Source organism: Dysidea avara, chromosome 13, assembly GCF_963678975.1.
Source record: "Dysidea avara chromosome 13, odDysAvar1.4, whole genome shotgun sequence".
NCBI lineage: Eukaryota > Metazoa > Porifera > Demospongiae > Dictyoceratida > Dysideidae > Dysidea > Dysidea avara.
This window is the reverse complement of record NC_089284.1, coordinates 10,107,608-10,133,126: the sequence shown is the minus strand read 5'-3', so window position 1 is coordinate 10,133,126 and position 25,519 is coordinate 10,107,608. Positions and strand designations below refer to the sequence as shown.

At 38.3% G+C, this 25,519-nt stretch overlaps 1 protein-coding gene across 3 annotated transcripts in view; it reads left to right on the top strand.

The window, feature by feature from the left end:
- Nucleotides 1-25,519, top strand: part of LOC136243593 (polyubiquitin-like) — a 74,941-nt gene that overhangs the window by 12,407 nt on the left and 37,015 nt on the right. For 2 of the 3 annotated variants that reach the window (XM_066035134.1, XM_066035132.1), the window contains exons 2-3: nucleotides 11,136-11,351; nucleotides 13,567-13,794. In XM_066035134.1, coding sequence (XP_065891206.1) covers nucleotides 11,136-11,351; nucleotides 13,567-13,794 — 444 coding nt within the window. The remainder of the gene's footprint in view (nucleotides 1-11,135; nucleotides 11,352-13,566; nucleotides 13,795-25,519) is intronic. The other variant, XM_066035133.1, reaches the window with a different exon arrangement.

The window sequence follows — 25,519 nt, the reverse complement described above, 5'->3', positions numbered from 1 at the left end:
TATTTCTACCCTCTGTTGTTACAATGGTCACGCACAAAGGTGTCAAGCCCTCACATGCTAACTATAGCATTGTATTATTATGACGTAGCAAATCCTGATTCGCCAGCTAATTTGCATTCAAACCACCTGTGGAGGTGGATTCGTGTAATCCACTTACAATTTGAATTGCCTTAATGCGCTTTTCAATGTGCATTAAGGTGATTCGAATTGAAAGTGGATTGCATGAATCCACCTCCACAGGTGGTCTGAATGCAAATTGGCTGACAAATCAGAATTCGTTACATCATAATAACGCAATGCTAGTTAGCACATGAGGGCTTGACACGTTTGTGCGTGAACTTTGTAAACAACAGAGCAATAGAGGGTAGAAATGCAGAAACGCTCGGTGTGATAATAGCGCAAGGATGTGTCAAAGCAGTGTTTCATCATCATAGCTAGATTTTAGAGTTTGAAAGAACAATGGGCCCATATAGCTAATACCATTCATGTGCCATTAGCAGTTTTTCATACTCCACTCCGTGGTCATAGAAATCCTTGTGGTACGTTATAAACACAAGAATAAGCATTACTACGAACTGTTCCTTTCATTCCATCATTAAATTCACTGTTCTCTCAGTTGGCATAAATCATTGTTTTCTCATATCTTTAAATTATCCATTTAGAAAATTCAATAGTGTGCATTACGTGATAATGCATCTGAACACGTTCAATTCGGGTTCAATATGCATTGCCTGAATTCCTGTTGCATCCAATTTCTAATTTGATTTTGTGTAGACGTGCCTTTACACACATCTATTATCACACCTCACTGTGTGTGTGACAATCCCATAACTGCAAACACAGTGAGTGAGGTATGTAATCTACAGATCTCTTGTTTTATGTGCCATGTTTACTTGGTTAAATGCCACACCTTCAACAGTAACTGCACTTGAGTGGTTCCACTATCGATTTTGAAAATAATGGCTTCAACATAGTTTTTTAACATTGAGTGCATGGTGGCCAACTTTATAATTATAGTCACTGCATCGATTTTTGGAATTAAAGTAATAAACACCATGACATTCAACAAAGTAAATATGATATTTGTAGTACTGAATAGTATGATTTTCTGTCAAAGTATCAACCCAGAAACTATTTCCGAATCCCCATTACATGCAATGGTTGTGAGGGTTGAGTACAATTAAGCTCAAGTATGTAAAGCAACACAAAGTGTATTATAATTATTTTAAATACCTGCATCACGAGTGGTCATTTCAAGACTTTATATAGCATGGGTCAAAGCCAAGTGCTGTATTAGTCTCAAGACACACCTTTAGTGCTGTATTTTTTGTACTCACAAGTACAGACAATAAATGCTTTATGGAATACATTGTACTTTCTAGTAGTTTTCTTTGGAGTGCTCATCTCAAGTATTCAAATCACTTCAGTTTTCAGCCAACAGACTATCAATATATGTCCCTATACAATCTATTTCTAGTCATAGAACACAAAGTTTGCTAATTTTAGTGATTTATAGTGTCATGCACGGCATTGTCAGTGGAGGTTGTGTTTACAGAATAAATTAAATTAGTTTCAATAACTGTATTGTACATATCTGCCAGGCAGTACAGTATGAAAAATACAATAGACAAAAAATATACAGTACAATAGTACACAAATATAGCAGAAAAAATGGTGCACCAAAAACGTTCAGAATTAGATTTTGTAGACAAGATAAAACACTGGTACAATATTCACATGTTTTTTCAAATATGACACAACTGTGATTATATAGTTTTGTTTTTCATATCTATACCTTCTTACAAGTACACAAAAAAATTGAAATTTTCAACTAGAGTAGGGACCATAGCACAAGTACTGAAACAAGTATGATATTAAATCACAGTGAAACAATAAGAAGCATTATATCCCTACTGTACTCAAGATACCATAACGGAAATGCACAGTAGGGGTATAACACTTCTTATTGTTTCACTGTGATGTAATATCATGCACTACTCCAACCTGTTTCGGTACTTTTTATTGATGTACTATGGTCCCTACTCTAGTTGAAAATTCCAATTTTTTGTGTATTTGTTTGTTTGTTTTTGTAAATAATTATTATGACTGGTGAACCCATGCATACCGCATCAAAAGAAAGAAATGGCACCGTGTGCCCCAGCTATATCAATTATCGTCTGAAAAGTGAAATACGCTTCGTTGTCAGCTATATTCAACCTGTTACACAACATTATGAATCAAGAACTGTTCAAAAAGCACCTCTGCAATCCACGCATACCAAAAACGATAAATGGTGCCGTACTCCCCAGTTATATCAATTATCGTCTGAAAAGTGAGGTATCCATTACGCTTAATTGTCGGCTATGTTCAACCCGACACACAATATTACATATCAATTAAGAACTGTTCAAAAAGCACCTCTGCAATCAAAGTAGCTACTATGAAAAATATGGACAATTTCTGTTACGAAGGGAAGCCATCATGTGCTACCTCCAAATCGACACTTTTTGTTGTCAGCTAAGGTGAATGGGACACAAAGGAGGACAGTGGTAATTAGTCCATGAAGAATTCATTGTACGTACTGCGGCATGCCAAAAGGCACCTCTCGGGCCGAAGCGAGAAAAAAATCAAGCCCATAGCCTTAGCGGTTATCGAGTTACGCTTGTCTGAAGGTATCAGTCAGTTACTCAGTCAGTCAGTCGGTCACTAGAAAATTCTGTTAAATAATATTTTTTAAATTCCATACAACTTGTTGAAAGCATTTCGGGTCAATCTGAAGACTTGTTTGGGCTTAGTTTTGCCTAACCAATACTGCATCATCATCGTCTAAGAAAAGTGAGGCTGGTTTTTGGGCGATGTGTTTTCATGGGCCATGCCTACTTCTTTGTGGTCCCTACTATAGAGTACTATTGTACTGTATGATGACCACAAGTTGAATATTCTTCCAAACCATTCATAGAATGGAAATCTGGTTCAATAAAAGATCTACCGTATTTGACCAGTTAGTAGCCGTGGCTTGTATAATAGCCGCCCCCAGATAGTAGCTGCTTTACAGCCTAGAATTATTGTAATAAGAGCCACTGAGCCACCCTCGGATAAGAGCTGTGGCTTGTATCTGAACATATTGTTGCAAGTGTTGATAAGACACGTTTGAAGTAGAAACCTGGCAAAGGAGTTGTTTTAAGCCAGGAAATAGTATTTTTGAGAGAAGTTTGAATGAATGACAGTATTGACAGATGATTAAACAAGGTCATGCAGTCACTTGTGAATCTGTATAAATGCCGGGGGCTGCTGCCACACAAGCCCATAGTAGCTGCAGGGTTTTGCTTGCTGAAAGTTATAGTAGCCGCAGCTATTAACCAGTTAAATATGGTATAATGCAAAAATCAAACACTATACATACCCAGGATACACACTTCAATAGAGCAGTCATGTATTCTACAGAGCAGTCATGTTACAAATCAATAAGGCAAAAACATATTGGAATTAGTGCATAAATTTTCTGCTTTATTACATGCTTGAAGTGAGCTCCAAAATTGGCTATGGCCAACTTTATTGCTGTATACAGACAGGTTTACGAAAAGGCGTGGCACTATATTACATCATTTTTTGCATAACACAATCTGGATTTATGTAGGGCAAAAAGATCAGGAAAATCAATGTAGGGCAAACATTGTTGAAGTGTTTCTGTGCACTGCAATACTGTGTCAAGTATAATCACTACCCGAAATACAAACCTTGTAGTCATACTTTGTACAGTACTTGGGCTTTGTTGAAAAAGTGTAACGGGGTGACTTTTCTGTACAGGCAGCAAAATTAAAATTACCTGAATAAAATTTGCTTTAGCATCTAAAAAGTAACTTATTTTACCATGCCTGAATTATAATAATGGTTTTAGTCCTCAAACTACCCATTTTTATTGTTGCTTGATTGATAAGTTCTAGTTGACAACGCATTTCTTTTGCCCTATAAAAATGGCTGGTAACCTGCACATGCAGAGCATTTTTATGACCACACCTCTTTGTTAAATACGTCTATACTGTACATGCACAAGTGCAAATACAAAGAGTTCAGTAGTATAAATAAATGCAGTCTTGAAAAACAGCTAGCATGATATTGTAGCTATATACTGCAGCCAATAAGTAACTTTGGCTGTGGAAGTTTTGTACAGAAATAAAAGCAACCCCAAAGCTGCCAGCAATTGGCTTACAAATACAAATATATATAAATGACCACTAAACCAAAACAGCTGAACTATGAAAAAATTGGGCTGTATGGTAACTATGTAGATTTAAGCTAGAACTTTTATTTACAAAGTAAAGCTCAGGCTTTGGAATTACAACTCTGCATGGGTGATAGGTGTGGAGATCCTATATAGATATGACAACAGACACATTTGTTATTTTTAGAAAATCACATGCATTGTACACAAGTTGATAGTGCCCACACTCAAGGAAATGTGGAAGATAAATATTAACCTTCCCAATGTGTAGTAGACTGAACAAAGTATGTATAAGTTATTTGTATTTGTATGTATAGCAAAAAGAAAAGGACAAAAAGATTACGAAGACATTAAGATGGTATATATCATGGAGATTGTTTGCTCAAATACAAGGTGTATTTAAAGTGCCCTACCCCTAGAAATTGCTGCAGCAGAAATTGTTTACCTTCATCTAATTACAACCAAATTATGTATGATAAATAAAAACACACAAGTTGGGTGCAAAATGTATTGTGATTGTGATAATATCAATTACTATACTCCTGTGATATCTATCTGCATAAAAACAGCCACACAAAAACAGCCAAGCTGTGAAAAAAGGTGTGGTCTTAAAAAAACGTGGATGTGAAAAGTTGTGAAATCAAAGGCGACAGCCAACCAATGGCTGCAATGATGTTAATGCTACTAAATTTTAACAATGCACATAGCCATTATTAAAATTTACTAACATAACATCATTGCAGCCATTTGTTGGCCGCCACCTTTGATTTCACAACTTTTTTCACCCAGAATTTTTAAGGCCACACCTTTTTTCACAGCTTGGCTGTTTTTGTGCAGATATCACTTCATTTTGTAATTGCAAGTTCCAAAGCCAGCTTATATGGTTGACCTTGATAATTCCTTTTGATCTTTTCCCCCTTTACTATACAGAAATCATCAAAGACTACGTGGCAAATGAAGAACTGAAACAATATAAATTTTTGAAGGTACATATATCTTTTTAATTTTACTTTGATTCCTAGGGTTATATACCAGCACCCTTTGCCACCACCCCTAGCACTAAAGATGCTAGAAGTGCTAAACAAACTGGTGCTCCTAGTGAAAGTGGCGGACAGCTGGCCCTGATGTGTAATCTAGTTCCTCTCAAACACGTATAGCGCAGCGTAACAAAGAAAAGCTAATCCTGCAACACAGCCATAACATCACAGGACTCCTTCTGAAGAGAAAAGGAAATAAGTCTTCTGTAAAGTACAGCAGCAGCAGCAGCACGATCAATACCACCAAATGTTGAAAACACAAGTGAGATAAAAGATCCCATCTCATTTCCATAGTAATACGTTGTTCATAGTTGCATTGTTTCTCACGTTCAAAACATCGATAAAGTGAGGATATTTGGGTACCACGATATGAAGGTGCATCAGCATTAAACACTTTGTCATCAAAAATTCCTTCTGTGACTTACCGGCCTCCCTAGAATCCTGAAGCAGAAACATCTAGACAAGCTCCATCCTCACTCATTTCACGAAGGCACGTATATCTCAATGATAGCTGGACAGGTTCGGCTCAAATTAGGAATAGTGTTGTACCGATAACCAAATTAGCCGATTATTCTGATAATCGATATGAAGCAACAGAATTAGCCAATACCGATAACCGATCTGATATACACTAGTAACACTAACACTCATCCTCATCATTATTAAATGACTCATATTAGTGACATAAGTATTGATATACAGCTCATTCTAGGCTAAAATGTGACGTTAGATGGATACTACAAGTAAAAGTTATTCATGGTAAACAGGTTTTAAGTACATTTTACTACTGCTACACAGTTGAGACAAGTGGTTGGTACTACATAGAAACCCAAAACCTCAGTTTACTGTTGGGCATGGCTAAAACCTGACAGTTTATTATGGGCATGGCTAAAACCTGACAGTTTATTATGGGCATGGCTTGTAGTCACCACTAAACCATCAACACATAACTTAATTAAAATGCCAAATAATTTATGTCTAGCCTCCCCCACATCATTATACTACCTAGTGCAGTGGAGATTAACATCAGCTTTGATTTAATCAAAACCAATTAATTGGCTAGTAGGCAATATCGCCAATACCAATTATTGAACCGATTATCTGTGCAACACTAATTAGGAATGAAAGATACCCTATCCTGAGGAAGCTTCCATAACAGAAATTGTTATTGATTACACCAATCAAGTCTATGGAGCAACAGATACATAAAACAGCGATTTTTGATTCCGTAAAACGAGTACGTCGCCCACCCACCTGCCTGCTTGGCCACATGACACACTTGGCATAGACTTTTTTCATAATTTTTGTAGTAGCTACTCTAACACAGCACACATTTTTTCTGAACGCTTCAATACACGCATGTAGAATGTTCTAGAATTTCCACTGATAGGTCTACCAAGTTCTATGAATTACAAATGTTGAACTTTCATTTATAAAGCAGAAATAAATTAAGGTGATCAGCCAAGATAGTAGTGGTTCAGTGGTTAAGGATACGTGTGTTAGATACGTATGGAAGTCCCCGGTTTGAACTCTGGTAAAAAAAAATTTTTTTTCAACATTTTTTGTGCACCTTTTTACCCCACGGTGACTGCTCTATTAGAATATCTCGATCCCACAATTTTACACATGGTTGGAGATTTTGTTATAACTCCATGACTGTTAGTGTGATTTCTTTCAAACCACAAAAGGTTTGCACTACGATAGTTACTCCATGTACAGACCGATTTTCAAGTTATTCTGTCAAGCGGTTTACCCTGGAGGCATGACAACAAATCGCCTTTGGACTTTTGAAAAATTGTGCATAACTCCTTTGTTTTTTGTCTGACCTGTACCAAAATTGGACTGTAAATGTACAGTATTACACTCTTACTGTCATCCAAATGTTAAGTAAATCGACGAAAGCACGCGCGAGTTATTATAATTTTTCTAAAGTGTGCGAGATGAAAAGTAAGAAGGTGACTGCTCTATTAGAATATTTCGATCCCATAATTTTACACATGGTTGAAGATTTTGTTATAACTCCATGACTGTTAGTGCGATTTCTTTAAAACCACAAAAGGCTTGCATTACGATAGTTACTCCATGTACAGACTGATTTTCAATGATTTTCAAGTTGTTCTGCCAAGCGGTTTACCATGGAGGCGTGACAACAAATCGCCTTTGGAATGTTGAAAAATCATGCATAACTCCTTTGTTCTTTGTCTGATCTGTACCAAAATTGGACTGCAGTATTGCACTCGTACTGCCATCCAAATTTTAAGTAAATCGACCAAAGCACACACGAGTTATTATGATTTTTCTAAAGTATGCAAGACAAACAAGAAGAAGAAAATGATTAAGAAGAAAAATACGAAGACAATAAGACGAACTTTGAAGGTGCGTATCTCAGTGATGAATGGGTGGATTCACCTCAAATTTTGACTGGGAAGTGCCCTACCCCGAGGGAATTTCCACAGCAAAAATAGTTAATTTCCATTCAGCCATTATCAAGCTATGAATGTGTGAAAACGACACTTTCTTGGTTCCTGTAAAATACACACTTGTCTTTTGCGTGCTCGTGCTGGCTGTACTTGGCCACACTGGTATACTTGGCCGCCCGCACTGGCTGTACTGTGAGGCATGCTACCACAATAAATTGCCCAGAGATTGTTTCTAAGTTGAGTGTAGCCATTCTAAAGCTTTGCATAAAGATTCTAAACTTTATCAACAGGGCTTAAAATAACGTGCGGTCAACGGACAATTTCCGGACAATTTCCGGACAATAATGGAAATGTCCGCGGACTTTGTGTGGTGTACGGACGAAAATGTCCGGACGTAAGAGGCCAGCTAATTCTAGCTCTGCTCCTTTGGCGAAACGTTCCATTTCCGTATCTACAGTGCATAAGTGGATAAGAGAGAACGATAGGTCGATGCAGACGATGACATGGCTGAAATTTAAGAAGTGCGAAAACGATGCCGACCATGTGGCGAGCTTATCGTGCTCCGTCTGCCAAGAATTCGATGATAGACTGCGAGGATTGAGGAACTACAGTGCCGCGTTTGTGATGGGAGCTACAAACCTTCGGTGCTCGAACTTTAAAGACCATGCAAAGACTGATATGCATTGTAAAGCAATGTCACTTTATCGCCAAAAGACCGCGTCTTCGAGTATTAGTGAAGCCCCTATTGTCAGAGCTCTTTCGAGGATGGATAGCGCTGCTGAGCAGAAAATGGTGAGAAAATTTGAAGTAGCGTACACGATAGCTAAGGAAGGCCTTGCTTTTCATAAGATGACTAGCCTCTGTAATTTATTAGAACGGCAAGGAGTGGATTTGGGGGAAGGCTACAAAACCAACATGGCTTGTTCTACTTTTGTAGATTTCATAGCTGAGAATTTAAGGCTAAATTTGAGTGAAGCACTACAGAGCCGCAATTTTTTTAGTTTACAGATGGATGGCAGTACTGATGCTGCTAATATTGAGGAGAAAATATTTTTGTCGACTTACCTGGATGTTAGTGACAGTGATGGCACAGTTCATGTGAGAAACAATTTTTTGTGCGTTCGACAGCCAAAGAGTACTACTGCTATTGGATTAGCCGAGTGTGTAACCCGAGCTCTTTCGTACATGGGTGTTGGACAAACTGAAAAATTGCTAGGATTTGGATGTGATGGTGCTAATGTCAACCTTGGTGATGGAGGATTAAGGGGAAAGCTTGAAGTGGATAGGCCATGGCTTGTTACAACCTGGTGTGTGGCTCATCGATTAGAATTGGCCTTGAAAGATGCCTTACGGGGCACTCTTTTTGATGAAATAAATGAAATACTTATGCAGGTTTATTATTTATACACCAAATCCCCTAAGAAGTATAGGGAACTTGATGAAGTAATTACAGAAATGCAGGCCTGTTTTGGTGACTCAGAATTCTCAGTTGAAGGTGGAAATCGTCCAATTCGAGCTTGTGGCACAAGATTCATTGCTCACAAAGTTTCAGCACTTAATCGTTTTATTGAACGATATGGAGCATACTTCAACCATATGACGTCACTGAGCCAGGACAAAACAACAAAGGCTACGGACAGGCCTAAACTAAAAGGTTATGTATTGCGATGGAGAAAAAGTAGAATTCTGTTTGGATTTGCTGTGTTTCATGATATTTTAAAATCACCTGCAATATTATGTAAAGTGCTGCAAGACAGTGAATTATGTCTTGTCAGAGCAATTGAAGGCTTTTTACATACATCTAAAAATGTTGAAAAGCTGAAGACGCAAAGCTTTGAAAAGCTTCCAACAGTTGAAAAGGTTTTGTTCAGGTTGCATGAAGACGAAGGTAAAACAACTTACCAGGGTGTGGAGCTGACCAACCACCGAGAAGGTTTGCAGTTTCTAAAAAACAATTTCCAGAAATTTGTTGACTCTATTCTACAATGCCTGACAAGAAGATTTAAATGCCAGAATGTGGAATTGTTTACTCACACAGTAAAACTTCTCGCCACACATGGATGGGAAAAGACCGATGATGCTTCGTTTGGATATGATGCCTTAGCCTACTTTACCAGAAGGTTTTCTGTACCGCTAGATCATGCGAATGTTGATTGCACCTTATTACAGCAAGAGTGGGATGACATGGTCGACTATGGAAAAGCATATTTAAATTTGACTGAAAATTACCAAAAAGTTTGGTGGAAGTTGTTTAACAACAGTGATTCCATTAGGTGGAGCAATATCCTTTCCCTAATTGAAATGCTGTTCATCATTCCAGTATCCAATGGACATCTGGAAAGGTGCTTCTCGCAGGTGAAGATATTGAAAACCAACAAGAGGTCTTCCCTCAATGAACAAAGGCTAGATAACTTGTTACGCATCCGTCTTGAAGGGCCACCTCCCAACCAATGGGATGCAACAGGTGCTGTGCAGTTGTGATGGAATGAGAAAACTCGTAGAACTAGTCGTTCATCTAGAAGACCATCATCTGCAGCCCACTCTTCAGTAATTTCCCTTGATTCAGATGATGAAGCAGAAGACGAACCTCAGTTGAACTTGGATGACTGGGAAGAGTGGCTGGAGTCATTATGAAGACTTGCATGTAAATGATGGTGTATATACACAACTGACCATACTGTATGTACAATACACCTTTGATTATTGATACCGTATGTTGTACATTTTTACAAATCATCACAAAATTTTTAAAAATGTAAAATTTAAAAAAATACAAGCTTATATCTTGGTTGCACTGACTTGACATCTTCTCATTTGTACCACAACTTGGATACAAACATCCGCAGCTTGAAAATCTGTACCTAAATAACATGGATACACTTCATGCAGCACAACATCTTTATGTACAACCATACAGAATTAGAGAGACATACATTTGAATGTGATGTTAATAACAATGCATATGTAGTGAATTCTAGCAGTGTTGTATACAGTATAGTACTAATTCCTTAATGTAGTCCTAGCTCACGTCCTTACAATTTAATTTGATGTCCTTACAATTGTTACAAATGTAAGGACATCTGTCCTTGACACCTCAAAAATTAAATTAAGGTCTGTATCAATATTGTTGCATTAAAATTACTATAGAATTATTTTTACATTTATGGTTTTGAAGAAGCAATTTTGAATAATTTCATCACAAGTTAAAGGAGGCAATTTATGAAGTTTGGCTAGTACATTGTGATATCTGTAGGTATAAATTGATTTTCAAATTTCAAATGCTTCAGCCAAAAAGTTCCAAAAGGGGTTCCACATAACTTTTGGAATCTCCTTCCTTCCCCACTTCCCCCAATCTGTCACTGAATCAAACACACCATGCATAAGTTACGTGTGGTGATTTTTTGGAGTTAGAAAAGTTGAAGAAAATATGGTGTACAGTATTTTTGTTAATGACAGGTTATCAGATATTTGTTAAGACACTGACTGGGAAGACCATTACTTTGAAGGTGGAGGCTTTAGATACAATAGAAGTTGTAAAGGCCAAAATTGAAGAGAAAGAACGTATACCACCTGATCAACAGAGACTAACATGGGCAGGAAAACAATTGGAAGATGGACGTACATTATCAGACTACAATATTCAGAAGGAAGCAACGCTTCATTTGGTGTTAAGTAAATACATTACAATCTAGTAAACCATGGTGTGTGCATATCATGTCAGTTGTGACCAGTCCATGCATAGTTGTTAAAACTTTAATAATATTTACAAAAAGCCAACCTGTAATAAGTGGTGCAACATTTAGAAATATTAGGGTTAAAGGAATAGTGAAGTCAGAGGTGGAGGCCAGCAAATGGCTGTAATAAAGTAATATATCACTTGTAACATTACTACAGCCTTTTTTGTAATTTCACTTTTAACAAAAGGCCATAATCTTTTACAGTTCTGATACATATATCACTTCTTTCTGCATTCAACACTTGCGAATTCAGTTATTTTGCACTTTTGACATTTAATATATCCCTAATTAATTCGTTTTAACTCTAACTGGTTAGTATTTTAGCCACCTTGTATGTAGAGCACTATATGGCCAATGACAAAAGTGGTGTCACTATTAAGAATAATGGTTGATCAATTCATAAAGAGATGGTTGCTAACTAATAAGCAGTGTGGACACACCTCTGTACTTACATTTCCATATATGGACAAAATGATAAAAGTGCAATGTAAAACATAGTTAGCTGTATCAACATTCATTCTTGGCTGCTGCAGATATCAGCTGTTTCAGTTACCAGTTACTTTTACTTTCGTGGAGACATCTTTTTTTAGAGCCAAGTACATGTTTTATCATTTGGAGTACATACCTATGTACACATGTGTGCATCAGGGCTATGTAGTCTGGTAGGGCAATGTTATCAGCATAATTGAATATGCACTTTCCTACAAAAGAAACATTATGTATGGCATTGTGTATGGCATTGTGTGTCCCACTGTAAAAAGAATTGATGCATATTAGCTACTACAGATGGGCAATTTTGCTATGATTGTGGTTGAAAAAAATATTGCATGGTGTAATCAAGACATAATCAAGACATACAGTAGAGTCTAGTGTTCTGCGATACAGTGGATTTTGTGTATCACGTATCACCATCAATAAAATGTTTGATACGATACTGTATTACAATACTATAATGAAGCTAGTTATGACTGGCATATTAGTAACAATATCCAATTTATCTGTACCTTAAAGAGCCAACTACATTCACTGTGTATACAAATGTCTTCTTCAAGTTATTCAGTGAATGCTGATAAACTATGGTATTATACTGATGTGACAAATAGTTAGTGTGTTCTGATATAATTTTAGTATGGAAAACAGAGTTCCTGTTAAAAAGCACATCTCTACCTGGATACCTGCCTCTATTACACCACCCAGACAATTAGCTACCACAAACATTTTAAGATATGCTCCCACAAAGGCTTGTCCGGATTACTCCGCATTTCTCCGCACTTTGATGAGTTGTCAAGATGACTACTATATACAGCAGATTTGTTTACTGCTTAGTGGTACAGTTCTTTATACTTAAAGTGTAACAGTTACTGTTTTTAGAAGACCTGGGTAAGAATATTTAGCCATAACAGCAGCACTTATACATGTGCATGTGTATGGCTTCTTGTAACTTAGCACAGGTAAAATAGAGAGGCTTTCAATCTACATCACTGTTACAGTAATAAAGCAATCACTGACTGTTCTGCTAGAAAACTTCAATATATCGATATTATCTAAGTACAGTATCATATTGTGATACTTATTTGCTGTATCGATATATTGCCGTATCGATATGTATTGCAGATCCCTAGTAGAGTCAAGCGAAACTGCTGCTACAATTTCAACAACAAAGTGTTTATTATTCAGGAACCTTAAAAATGCAGTTTACTCAATAAATTAACAATATTTATGTAGGAAACTTCCTAGGGCATCTGTTGCAAAAACAAGTAGACACAAGCCAGTTGCATATGTGAATACGAAAGTAGTGTATAACCTGAGCTTTGAAAAGAGTACAGGCATTCAAATATGAAATAGATGTGATACATATGGCTGAGAAAAGCTGTAGTGACATTTTTGCGATAATCATAGCATTATTATCACTGTGGCCATGCCATATTTTGCACACTGTACGGTCTTTGTTCAAAGGCTTCAGTCTTTTATCACAGCCCAGCAGTATTAATAACTCACATCACAAAACAATAGTTATACATTACCCTTTATAATGTACAGTGTACTATTAACTTAAAAACATGGAAGGAATGTATAAAACAAACAAATGATTTATAATCGCTCATTCTGAGTGACTGTCACAGTAATATTAGTTGTACAATGTTATACAGGTCCACAGATATTTGTTGAAATGTCGAATGGAAAGACTCTTAATGTGGAAGTATTGTTATCGGATACAATAGAAAATGTTAAGGCCAAGATTCAAGACAGAGAAGGTCTACCACCTGATCAGCAGGATTTGATCTTTGCAGGAAAACTATTGGAAGATGGACGTACATTATCTGATTACAGCATTAAGAATGCATCAACACTTCATTTGGTGTTAAGATTACGAAGAGGTTAATAATAATGTAATTTTCATTTCCCTTGTACTCTGTGTATGTAGTTAGTGTATGGTGCTTGTATATGCGGTAATTTTATTATGGGCACAAGTGCTCCTTGTGAAGCTGCTACATACAGTACTGCATACAGTATGTACCATGCACCTATACATGGCATGTGACTTTAAGCAGTCATTGTAAGTTAGGTTTTTAAGATTACTTGTTAATTAATTAACTGTGTGAGCACCGAGGGTTACTGTAGTTGTCTGGTGCAGCTCTGAAAATTTGTTGTTACCACTTTAACTGCTGCGAACTTCATTCATAGGTTAAAAACAAGGTACCATAAGGCTTCTCTCGATGAGTTTAACAAATGAAACATGTGGATTGTTCCACAAGCACTTTATTCGAAAGTTATGGCGATATTTGCTGTTTTTCTTGGCCTTCCTCATTTCTTGATGAACTCTCCATGTACAAAGGTGATAGCAATAAATTCTTTTAAACCATAGTAGTGTATTACACCTAGCAATACTCCACTGATTCAGATGAGAGATCAACAAACTCGACAAAACCAGGGACGAGATTTTGAAATCTTTAAGATTTCAAAATGATATTTCAAGATTTCTATAAGATCTTAATTGTCATTAATCTGTCCAGATTTTACCAGTGATCTGCAACATTTCAGGCCTGGCTTCTTGTGGATCCCTTGGGTTTAGACTAGAAGCTTCTTAGCTCTTTAAATTAACAAGACTTCACAGATCACGCGGTGGTCTATATGCATGGTAACTAAATAGAATGCAGTATTAAGTGCTTATGTCTAATGGGACTAAGTTTTGTTACACAAAGACTAAGTTATGTTATTCACTGTTGCTTGTATTGTGCAATTGGGGCCAATGCTACTGTAAGTTGTTCACTAGGTACAAATTGCATTTTTATACCTGCTAATTGAGGTGATAATCATGGTCCTGCTATAGAAATTGGGACAAAGCAACAAAGCCAATCCTTTTGTTGTCACCTAGCACTACGGAAATGAAGATAGTACTTCCATATGTTTATTCAATGTCCCCGAGGGTTTTTCAACAGTATACCAATGATCATACAGTATGGTAGTACTAGCTGTACTGTATATTAGGGTTGATGAAAAACTGGGCTTTTCCAGCCAATAATATCACCCTAAACCCATTCCCTTCATGACAGCTTGGCAGCATTGATTAGGCACAGCCAAGCCTAAAAATGTCAGACCAACTCCAAGCCCTTCCATAAAGTTTTATTGTTTTTCTATTTAACAGAATTTAATATTGACTGACTAACTAACTAACTGATGTGTCCAGCCAAGCATAACTTGACAACGGATAAGGGTGGTTATTGTGCTATCGCCCGTATTTTCTGGAGCAACTGGATTGATTGCAGAGACACTTCTCGTACTGTTCTTCATTTGTAATGGGCTGAAATAGATGAAAGCAAAGTGCAATAGCCACTTCACTTTTGAGTCAGTAATTGATAGCTGAAGCGTGCGTTCAGATGAAAGCATTAACTCTGGTGCCATCCTTTCTTTTGATGCAGTATGTGTGGGTTCACCAGTCATAATAATGTTGCAAAAAAATGAACAAGTACATATAAGGAATTTTTTGAGTAGGGATCATAAAAAAAAAGGCAGAGAGACAATGGAGGTTGCCTACCTGCAGATATACTAGTGGACATTTAATTTCCTAATTCGGTCATGGGTATATATATAGACTGAATTAGGGATTTAAAATGTCCACTAGTATATTCTGCAAGTATAGGTGACCTCCCTTGTTTCCCTACTTTTTATTTCTATGATCCCTAATCGAATTTATTTTTCCAATTAGTTAGCTGTGCAATAGCTAACTGGTTTATAGAAATACCACAGCTTTTTTTTTTTGCAGTGATGGTCATCATTTTGCAGGATCGCCAAGAGAATTAAGGGGCCCAGGGAAAATTGAGAATTTGGAGCCCTTATAACTGATATAGCTAGGTAATATCTTTAGCATGTGAAGCATGCCAATCTAGGGGGTCTGGGGGTATTCTCCCCCAGAAAAAAAAAATGAAAATTAGACCCTTTAAGATTGTATATGAGAGTGAATAGGACCAGGTGTCCTACAGACCTTCAGCACTTGTGCTGTAAAGCCTTAATAAACTAATATCCATTTGGTTCCACATGGGGTACTTTGAGATAATAAGTCACTCTCCAGAGTTCCTTGGATACATATGCATGAAATTGACAAGGAGAAAACATCCTGACCGCCTGGCAGACTCCTGTAAGCGTTCGAGCGTTAATCGGATGGCTGCAGGTTCGAGGCTGCCTAGGTCCAGTCATGGATTTTTTTCTCCTTTCTCCACCTTTTCAAACACACTTTCTATAACAACTTTAAACAGGGACCAGGTGTCCTACAGACCATCAGCACTTGTGCTGTAAAGCCGTAATAAATAAAATAATAAATATAATATTAAGGGGGTTTAGAAAACCCGGACTGGACCGGACCAGGTCAAATTTTTCAAGTAAGCTAATTCACACAATAGCTATAACATACAATTCGCGCAATAGCTAGCTATAACATACACCCCTCACCCTGTAGCCACTCTGCCAAGAACACAATTAGCTAGCTACGATGGCTCAGACTACAACAGTAATTGTGCACGAAACTTCATCCAACCTAACTAAGCTATTAAACTACTTTCTACTACATTTCACTACACAATCGCTACAAAGCTACAAGCCTACAAGCTCTTTCTGCTGTACTCAACTGTTACATACACGAGTAACCGTCCGAATTTATTAAAATCGTGATATACAAAGTGAAAGGAACTAAGATAACAGCAAACCTTCGAACTTATTTAAAGGAATGGTCATGGATGAAAGCTAGTTCCCAGGGTAGCTATATAGAGATTTCTAGAGTAGTAAGGTTTTGTTCTATTTAAAGCTCATCTTGACATGTAGCTATAAATACTCCATTACTCATTCATCACTACCGAAATAAATTCAGAGGTTTGCTGTTATCTTAGTTCCTTTCACTTTGTATGTCATGATTCTAATAAATTCGGGCGGTTACTTGTGTGTGTGTGTGTGTGTGTGTGTGTGTGTGTGTGTGTGTGTGTGTGTGTGTGCGTGCGTGTGTGTCTCGAGCACAGCAGAAAGAGCCTGTAGCCTTGTAGTGAAATGTAGTAGAAAGTAGTTTAAAGGCTCAGTTAGGTTGTTTTACCGTGGATGAAGTTTCGTGCATGATCACTGTTGCAGTCTGAGCCATCGTAGCTAGCTAATTGTGTTCTTGGCAGAGTGGCTAAAAGGTAAAGAGTGTATGTTATAGCTAGCTATTGCGTGAATTGTATGTTATAGCTATTGTGTGAATTGGCTTACTTGAATAATTTGGCCTGGTCTGGTCCGGTCCGGGTTTTCTAAACCCCTTAATATTAATAACTGTTGTATTAGGGTGACTGCTCTATTAGGGTATCTTGAGCTTACGTAAGCTTTCTGCCAAATGCATACCACCTAGAAAAATTTTAAACATTACACCATATGCTAGACTGATTTTAACAGTTTGGCCACTGAAACTGAATATTAGCCTGATTACTGAATTAGGGAGACTGTTCTATTAGAGTATCTCGATCTTGATGTAAAAATCACTATAAGATATATTACTAGTAATCATTTGCTTCACCTGGAAATATACTCATTACTTATTGGGCATACTGGCTAATAGATGGTATTTCTTACTAAGGCTTCCTGTGTCTTCAAGTCTACAGGGACTATTGCGCTTTTGCTGTACTTTAGTTTTTTGTATGTGTGGATAATGTAGCTCTGGGGCAGCTATGAAGCCCCTGAAGGCCTTCTTGGGGCTCCTTACAAGGTGAGGCCCACATCACAAGTCATTCTGTAGAGAAATTGACTAAATTACAAGTCACCCTGTATATAGACAGTTCAATAATGTTACAAGTCACCTTGTGGAGAATTCAGCTACAAGAATGTCACCCTGTAGAGAATTCAGCTATGTTATACGTAAGTCTCCCTGCAGAGAGTTCAGCTAGATTACTAGTCATCGTGTATGGAGTTCAGCTATGTAACAAATCACCCCATATAGAGACCAATTATGTTACAAGTCACCATGTAGAGAGTTCAGCTACAAACAAGTTGCCTACAGAGAGATTGCAAGTCACCCTACAGAGCTCAACTATGCAAACAAATCACCTTGTTAGAGAATTCAGCTACAATACCAGTCATCCTGTAGTACTTTACAAGTCACCCCATAGGGCAAACAAGTCAACCTGTGGAGAGTTCAAGTGATAATTTATTTTACAGCAGTACATTTATTACATAAGAACAAATTACAGCTGTTCAAAGAATTACGCTAATTACATACCTCAAATCTAGCCTACAGCCAGCTTTGGAGATTTATTTTACTTGTCTTTTTTCTTTCTACTGCATGGAATGATGAACAATGTAAGGTATTATCGACCAACTAACCATTAATCTCTTATAACTGCATCACGTAACATCGTAGTATCACGAAATTTTAAAGGTGAATGGCACCACTCTTCACCATCTTTGCTATCAAAGTTCAAACCCATCATCAAAAGTAGCATTAAATGATTGGTTGTGGAGTGTTGCATAGCGATCCAGCGATTATCAACGTCTCAATCTATTATCGACTTCTGTGTGTGTATAAATTGGTTATCAATTATCAACTGTTATCAATAAATGGGGAATTTCACTAGCCAAGTTTGAACTACCACTAATTCAATATTAACACTCAAATCAGCTGTACAAGAAAATTGTCTACAAGAAAAATGAATAAAATTGAATGTTCACACACAGAGTTATGCATGCAAATAGCTATGCAATTAACGAAAAAGCATTTTACAAAGTCCACACACATACATATCATTCTCTACAATCTGAGTGCATCCATTTCTTGCTTGTCATCCTTGTGCACTGCACCCACTCTCTCTGTAATTTCATACAAACCAAAACAAAGTGCACATCCCCGTGACTTTGCACCCCACTCTCTGGTTCTGCATCTGATTCAATTGCAGGATCAGGATCTTCTACATCTAAATCTGTTTGCTTATTTTTTGTTTTCTTCTTTGAAGCCTTCTCTGCCTACTTCTTTTGCCTCATTTCATCCTTCCAAGCCTTTTCTTCTTGCTTTTCAATCTTCTTTCTTTCTCGTTCTTCCCATTTCTTCTGTTTAGCCTCCTCTTCTTTTTTCTCTTTTCTTTCTCAATGAGTTCTTTTAAAGCTTCATCACTGGTCAATACTTGAGCTTATCCTTTGTCCTTGTTATTTGCATTAGCCTTGGGAATTATAAGTCCTTTCAACTCAGATATAAGCTGTCTTGTTGATGACAAACCTGAAGAAAATAATGTCGATGAGCCCTCAACTCAAGACTTGATCCACTAGCCACCAAAGTGTCAATTAGATCCTTAGCTACTTATTGATTTAGTGGTAGTTCATCAGCAGTGGGATTGATGAGCTGCTCATTGGCATGTTGATCAAGGTGTTCTGGGAGACTATCTGGATGCTCATGCCTCAGCCAGTCTAGATACAATGGATCATCATAAATGTCAACCATTATCAAATCTCTGTTGTGTAATAGAAGTCTACTCGGCACGGATTAACACACTCATTCACACACTACAAGCATTAATTGGAATCGATTACAGACACGTATGCATTCGTTATAATTACAGCTTGTGGGTACAGACAAATAAATACATAATATAATAGATCAGTTACATTACAATCGCCCCCCTTCTAAAAAGCTTGTCCCAAGCTTGGTAAGTTACTAAGGTCAAAACCAGTCTTGTGGTCTTCTGCTGCATTGTGGATAATGTTATTCAGAAACAGACTCTATGACAAGATGTGAAACTTGGGGGGTGGGGGAGGGGGGGGGGGGGGGGGGGAGGATACCAGTTTGATGAAGAGTGTCCATGTGTTGGCATTGTGTTGTCAGTCTGTGGTATGCTTCTATGTTGAACCCGGTTAGTGTGTACTACTTTAGTCTTTGTCCCATTTGTAATTTTCAGATTTATGGGAGTCTTTAAGTTCCACAACAGTCCACTTGCCTTCCCATCTAGGTTTCCATTTACCACTTGTTGGGACGGACAGCCAAACTGGATCTCCTGGTTGAAATGATCTAGTTATGGAATGTTTATCGTAGTGAAACTTTTTTTTCTGTGCAGCAGAGGCCAAATTCGTATGAACTAAATCTTGTAAGTGTGCCAACTTTGCTTGTAGTTCCGCAGTGTAAGTGTTCAGATCAAAGGCAGTTGGTGGTTTAAATAGTGAAGGTTGTCACTGACATCCAAACATTAGTTGGAATGTAGATACGCCTGTTGAAGAGTGCTGTGCTGTTCTATATGCATGCAGTTCCAATGGTAAGTAATGCTCCCAGTCATCTTCTTGATCACAGCATTTGCAATATAGAACGGTTAAAGTGTTCAACCATTACATCTCCTTGGGGATGGTAGGCTGTGGTTCTTGACTTCTGAATGCCAAAGGCTTGCAGCACTTGAGAAAAAAGACAACTTTCAAAGTTTCTACGTTGATCAGAGTGTATGACTGTTGGAATCCCAAAGTTACTGCATAACTTGATGATAGCATCATTGATTGAAACTGCTGTCTGGTCACGAAGTGGAATGGCATCAACCCGTTTAGTAAAGTAGTCCGTGATAACTAGTAAGTAGCGGTGATTCTTACGAGAAATTGGCACTTCCAAAATGTGTACAGCTAGCATCTCCCATGGGTTGCCAATAGGGACATTGTGAAGTGGTGCCTGAATAGGAGATGGTAACTTGGATGCTTGACATGTATTACATTGTTGACAGTATTGTTGTACATCACCAGCCATACCAGCCCAATACACCTATTGTTGCAAACGGCTTAGGGTTTTGAGGTACCGTTGCACTGGGAATATCATGTGCCTCCTGTAAAAACTCTGAATGTAAGGTAGGTTGTATTAATGGTACAGTGACTCTATCTGAAGCTGGACTAGGACAGTAAGTACAACAAATGACATTATCAACAATACACAATTGGTGCCACAATTGAGCATGCCTTTGTAGTGGTGGTTGTCTCCATGCACGATTGTGTGCTGGCTTATCTGGTGATGACAATAATGTTTGGTAGATTTGTTGAAACACAGGATCTGACTGTTGAGCATCTTTCATTCGAATGGTAAGTTGTTGAACAGAAGTCATTACTACAGGTTGTGATGAACTATGAATAGGAGAGCGTGACAAAGCATCAGCTTTTGCATTGAGACTGCCGTTACGATAAACTATTTGAAAACTATATTCCCGCATGGCTAATGCCCAGCGACACAATAACCCTTCCATCTTTTGAGCCGAAAGCCATTGAAGGGGAGCATAATCTGTGAGCAGTTGAAAGGAGCGGCCAAGCAAGTAATGCCGAAACTGTTTTAAGGAAAAAACTGCTGCAAGACATTCTTTCTGTATTGTGCTATACTGCTGTTCAGCACTGTTCAATGTGCAGCTGGCATAGGCTATAACATGGCCACCTTGCTCTAAAACTGCACCGAGACCCACAGCACTGGCATCAGTTTGCAACACTAGAAGGAGGCTGCAGTATTGATGAAATCAGGAAATGCCAATATTGGTGCTTGAATAAGTATAGAATAAGGCTTTATTGCAGTCCTCAGTCCATGAAAAAGGTATCGACTTTTTGGTCAAATTGTGAAGAGTTGTTGCAATGTCGGCGAAGCCTTTGATATATCGGCGGTAATAGGATGCAAGGCCAAGGAATTGTTTTAGTTCTGTAACATTAGAAGGTGGTGGCCATTGATAGATACTGTCAACTTTGCTGGGGTCAGGATGCATACCACTGCCATCAAAAATGTGACCCCAATAAGAGACTTGTAGTAAGCCTATGTGACATTTTTTTTCCACATAGGGTCAAGCTGGCATCTTGAAGACATTGAAAAACTTGACATAAATGTTGTTAATGGACTTGTGGTGTTGGGGAGTAAATTGGTAAATCATCAAGTTACATCATGACAAATGATAGTCCTCTTAATACTGAGTCCATTAAACGTTGGAAGGACCCTGGGTCACCTGTGAGACCAAAAGGTGTACGACAGAATTGACATAGACCCATGCCTGGACCAAAGCAGAACGCTGTCTTTAGTTGATCGTGAGGAGCCACTGGTAGCTGCCATTATCCACTATGCAAATCCAAGGTCGTAAATATGTGCACCCTGCTAGTTTATCCTGCACTTCATGTGGAAGAGGTAAGGGATATGCATCTTTTACTGTTTTCTTATTGATTTGGCAGTAGTCAATACAAATATGCAATTCACCAGACTTTTTAGGAACTAAGACAGCTGGGGCCATCCAGGGGCTGCTGCTCTCAGTGATAACTCCATGTTCAAGCATTTGTTGGATTTGTCTTTCCACTTCATTTCTGTAATGGGCTGGTACTCACCTGGAAGGTACACAGATTGGAGGACCCTGGGTAGGAATGTGGTGGCAAGCTAGTGAAGTATGACCAGGAGTTGTAGAAAAAAGATCTTGGTATTCTGAAATAACACCAGAAAACTCAGCTGTTTGGCAATAGGGAAGATTAAACTGTTTTGGAGCTCCATATTCTGGGAATAGCAGAGTCTGTGGTGACATCCAAAGCATCTTGTGTAGCTGCTACATGGTATACAAGTGGCTTGTGTTTAACTGCTGCTTGCCAAATACGTTGCAGACAATCTGTGAGAACAGTAGTAGGTGTTGAGAAGATCTGGATAGTTCCTTTTGAAAAATCCACAGTTAATTTGTGCTGTTGAAAAAAGTCAACACCTACAATAGCTGGAGCAATTCTGTTTCATACCAGGAAGTCATATCACAGCACTGATTGACATAGTATCACCTTAAGCAGTCTGAAGTAATACTTGTGGTAATGGTCTAGACTCAGTGGCTGGCTGTTTCTGCACAAGGGCCTGTGATAAAAGAGGCACAGATGAACCTGAATCGAGTAAAATTTCACTACTGATTCCACCAACCTTCCCTACTATACTAGATGCATGTGACTTTACAGTGGCTACAACAACAGTGTTCATAGGGCCTAAGTGCAAGGGGGACGTCTGCTGCCCCATACAGGTATCCCCTGGTTGTTTCCCTGCCAGCAATCTCTTGCCAAATGTCCTGGTCTACCACAAGTATAGCATCTTCGATTAGCTCTTCTTACTGGACAACAATGCTGAGTGTGCCCTGGCTGCTTGCAGTAGTCACTTAAGGTCGTGAAGGTAAAGAGTGATGGCTTCTCCAGGGCGAAGCTTGTGAGAGCGAAATCTAACGAGACGAATTCTGTAGGCGCCATCTTGCTGTCCAGATTTTTCTTCACTGTGTTGCGTAGTCTGCCATACTCTCCGTAGATAATTCCAACCATACCGCCAGTGCCTCTCCTTTCAACAACGTGGGCAGTTTCAACAATTTTGTTGCATCAGTCCACTCATTCGCAGCGGCACAAATTTCAAAACACTGGAACCACTCTTGAGCATCGCCATCAGTATGCTAACATGTTTACTAGCCATCCTCTGCTACCAGTGTAATAGAAGTCTACTCAGCACTGATTAACACACTCATTCACACACTACAAGCGTTAATTGGAATCAATTACAGACACAGGTGCATTTGTTATAATTACAGCTTGTGGGTACAGACAAATAAATACATAATATACCCAGAAATTTTCGTGGTACGTAATTTTCACGGTTTTCACGGTTAGTAAAGCTACCGTGAAATTTTACCATGTGAAAATTTATGTTTGTCCTACGAACTTCAACTCGCCTTAGCTACTAATAATTAGTGTGGCTCCTGGTGTGTGATACTATTGTAGGCATATGTGGACTCCACACATATGCTTACGAACAGTATCACACATTCCCGATTTTAAAGTGGGCGTACTAAGGACGTAACCGTGAAATATACATACCATGAAAATGTCCAGGTATATGGTAGTTCAGTTACATTACAGTTGAAATAATTCAATGTCACCATTCATATCATCATACCGACTTTGCACTAGACCTTCTACATTTTTGACTATGCCTGGATAGTGATTGGGAATGCCAATATCATCATGATGAGATGTCCCACTACTGCTGGAAGGTGCATGTGGAATTTCATCTGACACATCATCTTCATCTGTGTAAGGCTTGATGGCTGTAGCATTGAAATAGCACACTCTAACTTTGCGAAAGCCAAACATAATTGTAGCTGGATTAATGGTCTGAAATCAAGCTTGACTAAAGAGTGAAGAAAACTGAAATTTTGTGACTACCCTTTCAGGATTATCACTCATGTAATCATGACACACCTTTGCCCAATGCTGTTTAAGTGGGCCAAAAAAGCTTACATCAAGTGGCTGTGCTACATGAGTCGTGTATGAGTCATACAGTACAGTTATACACTTGATTGGGCAAATACAGTACAGTTATGTAAAGCCACTTGATGTAAGCTTTTGAATTTATTTAAGGAATGTTACTAAACAACACACTGTAAATTGCTAAAACCAGCCAAACTAAAGCCACTTGAATTTATTTAAGGAATGTTACGTAAACAACACACTGTAAATTGCTAAAACCAGCCAAACTAATCCTAGGAGTTTGTTCTACAGCTAGGAATAGATTGTATAAATGCTTACTGATTGTCTGATCACGAAGCTTTTTAAACACGACTCCACTAAGACAGCGTGATTGATCACGTGCATGACATTGTAAGTCGCTGAAACTAGCCAAACTAATCCTATTAGTTCGTTCTAAAACTAGAAATAGATTAGCTAAACACTTACTGATATCCTGATCACCGAAAATCGCAGTGGTTTGAGTACTAGAGAAAATCGCTCCAAGCCAGATGACCAGGAAGTACAATATAACAGTTAAAGCACCGCCTATGCTTGTGTGTATGAAAAATACAGCACTCGGCTTTGCCTCGTGCTGTATTAGCCTCTCAACACGCTCTCTCGCTCTCTCATTCCCTAATTCAGTCTTGGTCTTGGGTACAGACTGGATTAGGGATTAAATGTTCACTAGTATATCTGCAGGTGTAGGTGACTCCCTTTTTTCCCTACCTTTTTTTGCTATGATCCCTAATCAAACTTAAAATTCCTAATTTTTCCTTAGACTTGTTTGTTCGCTTTTTTTTGTAACATTATTATGACTGGTGAACCCACACATACTGCATTAAAAGAAAGAATGGCACCAGAATTAATGTTCATCTGAACGTGCTCCCTAGCTATCACTGCTTCGAAAGTGCAGTGACCATTACGCTTCACTTTCAGCTATGGTCAGCCCATTACACAGCTCTACAGATGAAAAACAGTAGAAAAAGTACCTCTGCAATCAATCCAGTCACCACGAAAATACAATGATTCACATTCCCTCAACTATCAATTACTGCCTTGAAAGTGTAGCAACCATTATGCTTTGTTTTCAGCTATGTTCAGCCCGTTACACAGCGCTACAAATGAAGAACAGTGTTAGAATCACCTCTGCAATCAATCCAGTCACCACAGAAAATATGGACAATTCCTGTTTGCAAACATACTGTAGGGAAGCCATGCATCGCGCTACTGCAAATTGACACCTTGGGGCTCAGCAAAAAGAAATGGATGCAAAGGAGGACAAAGGTAAGTTCATGATGCGTGCATTGTAAGTACTGCGGTATATAAAAGGCATGTCTCGGGACGAAGCGACGTCAAACTGTGAAAAAAATCAAGCTGATA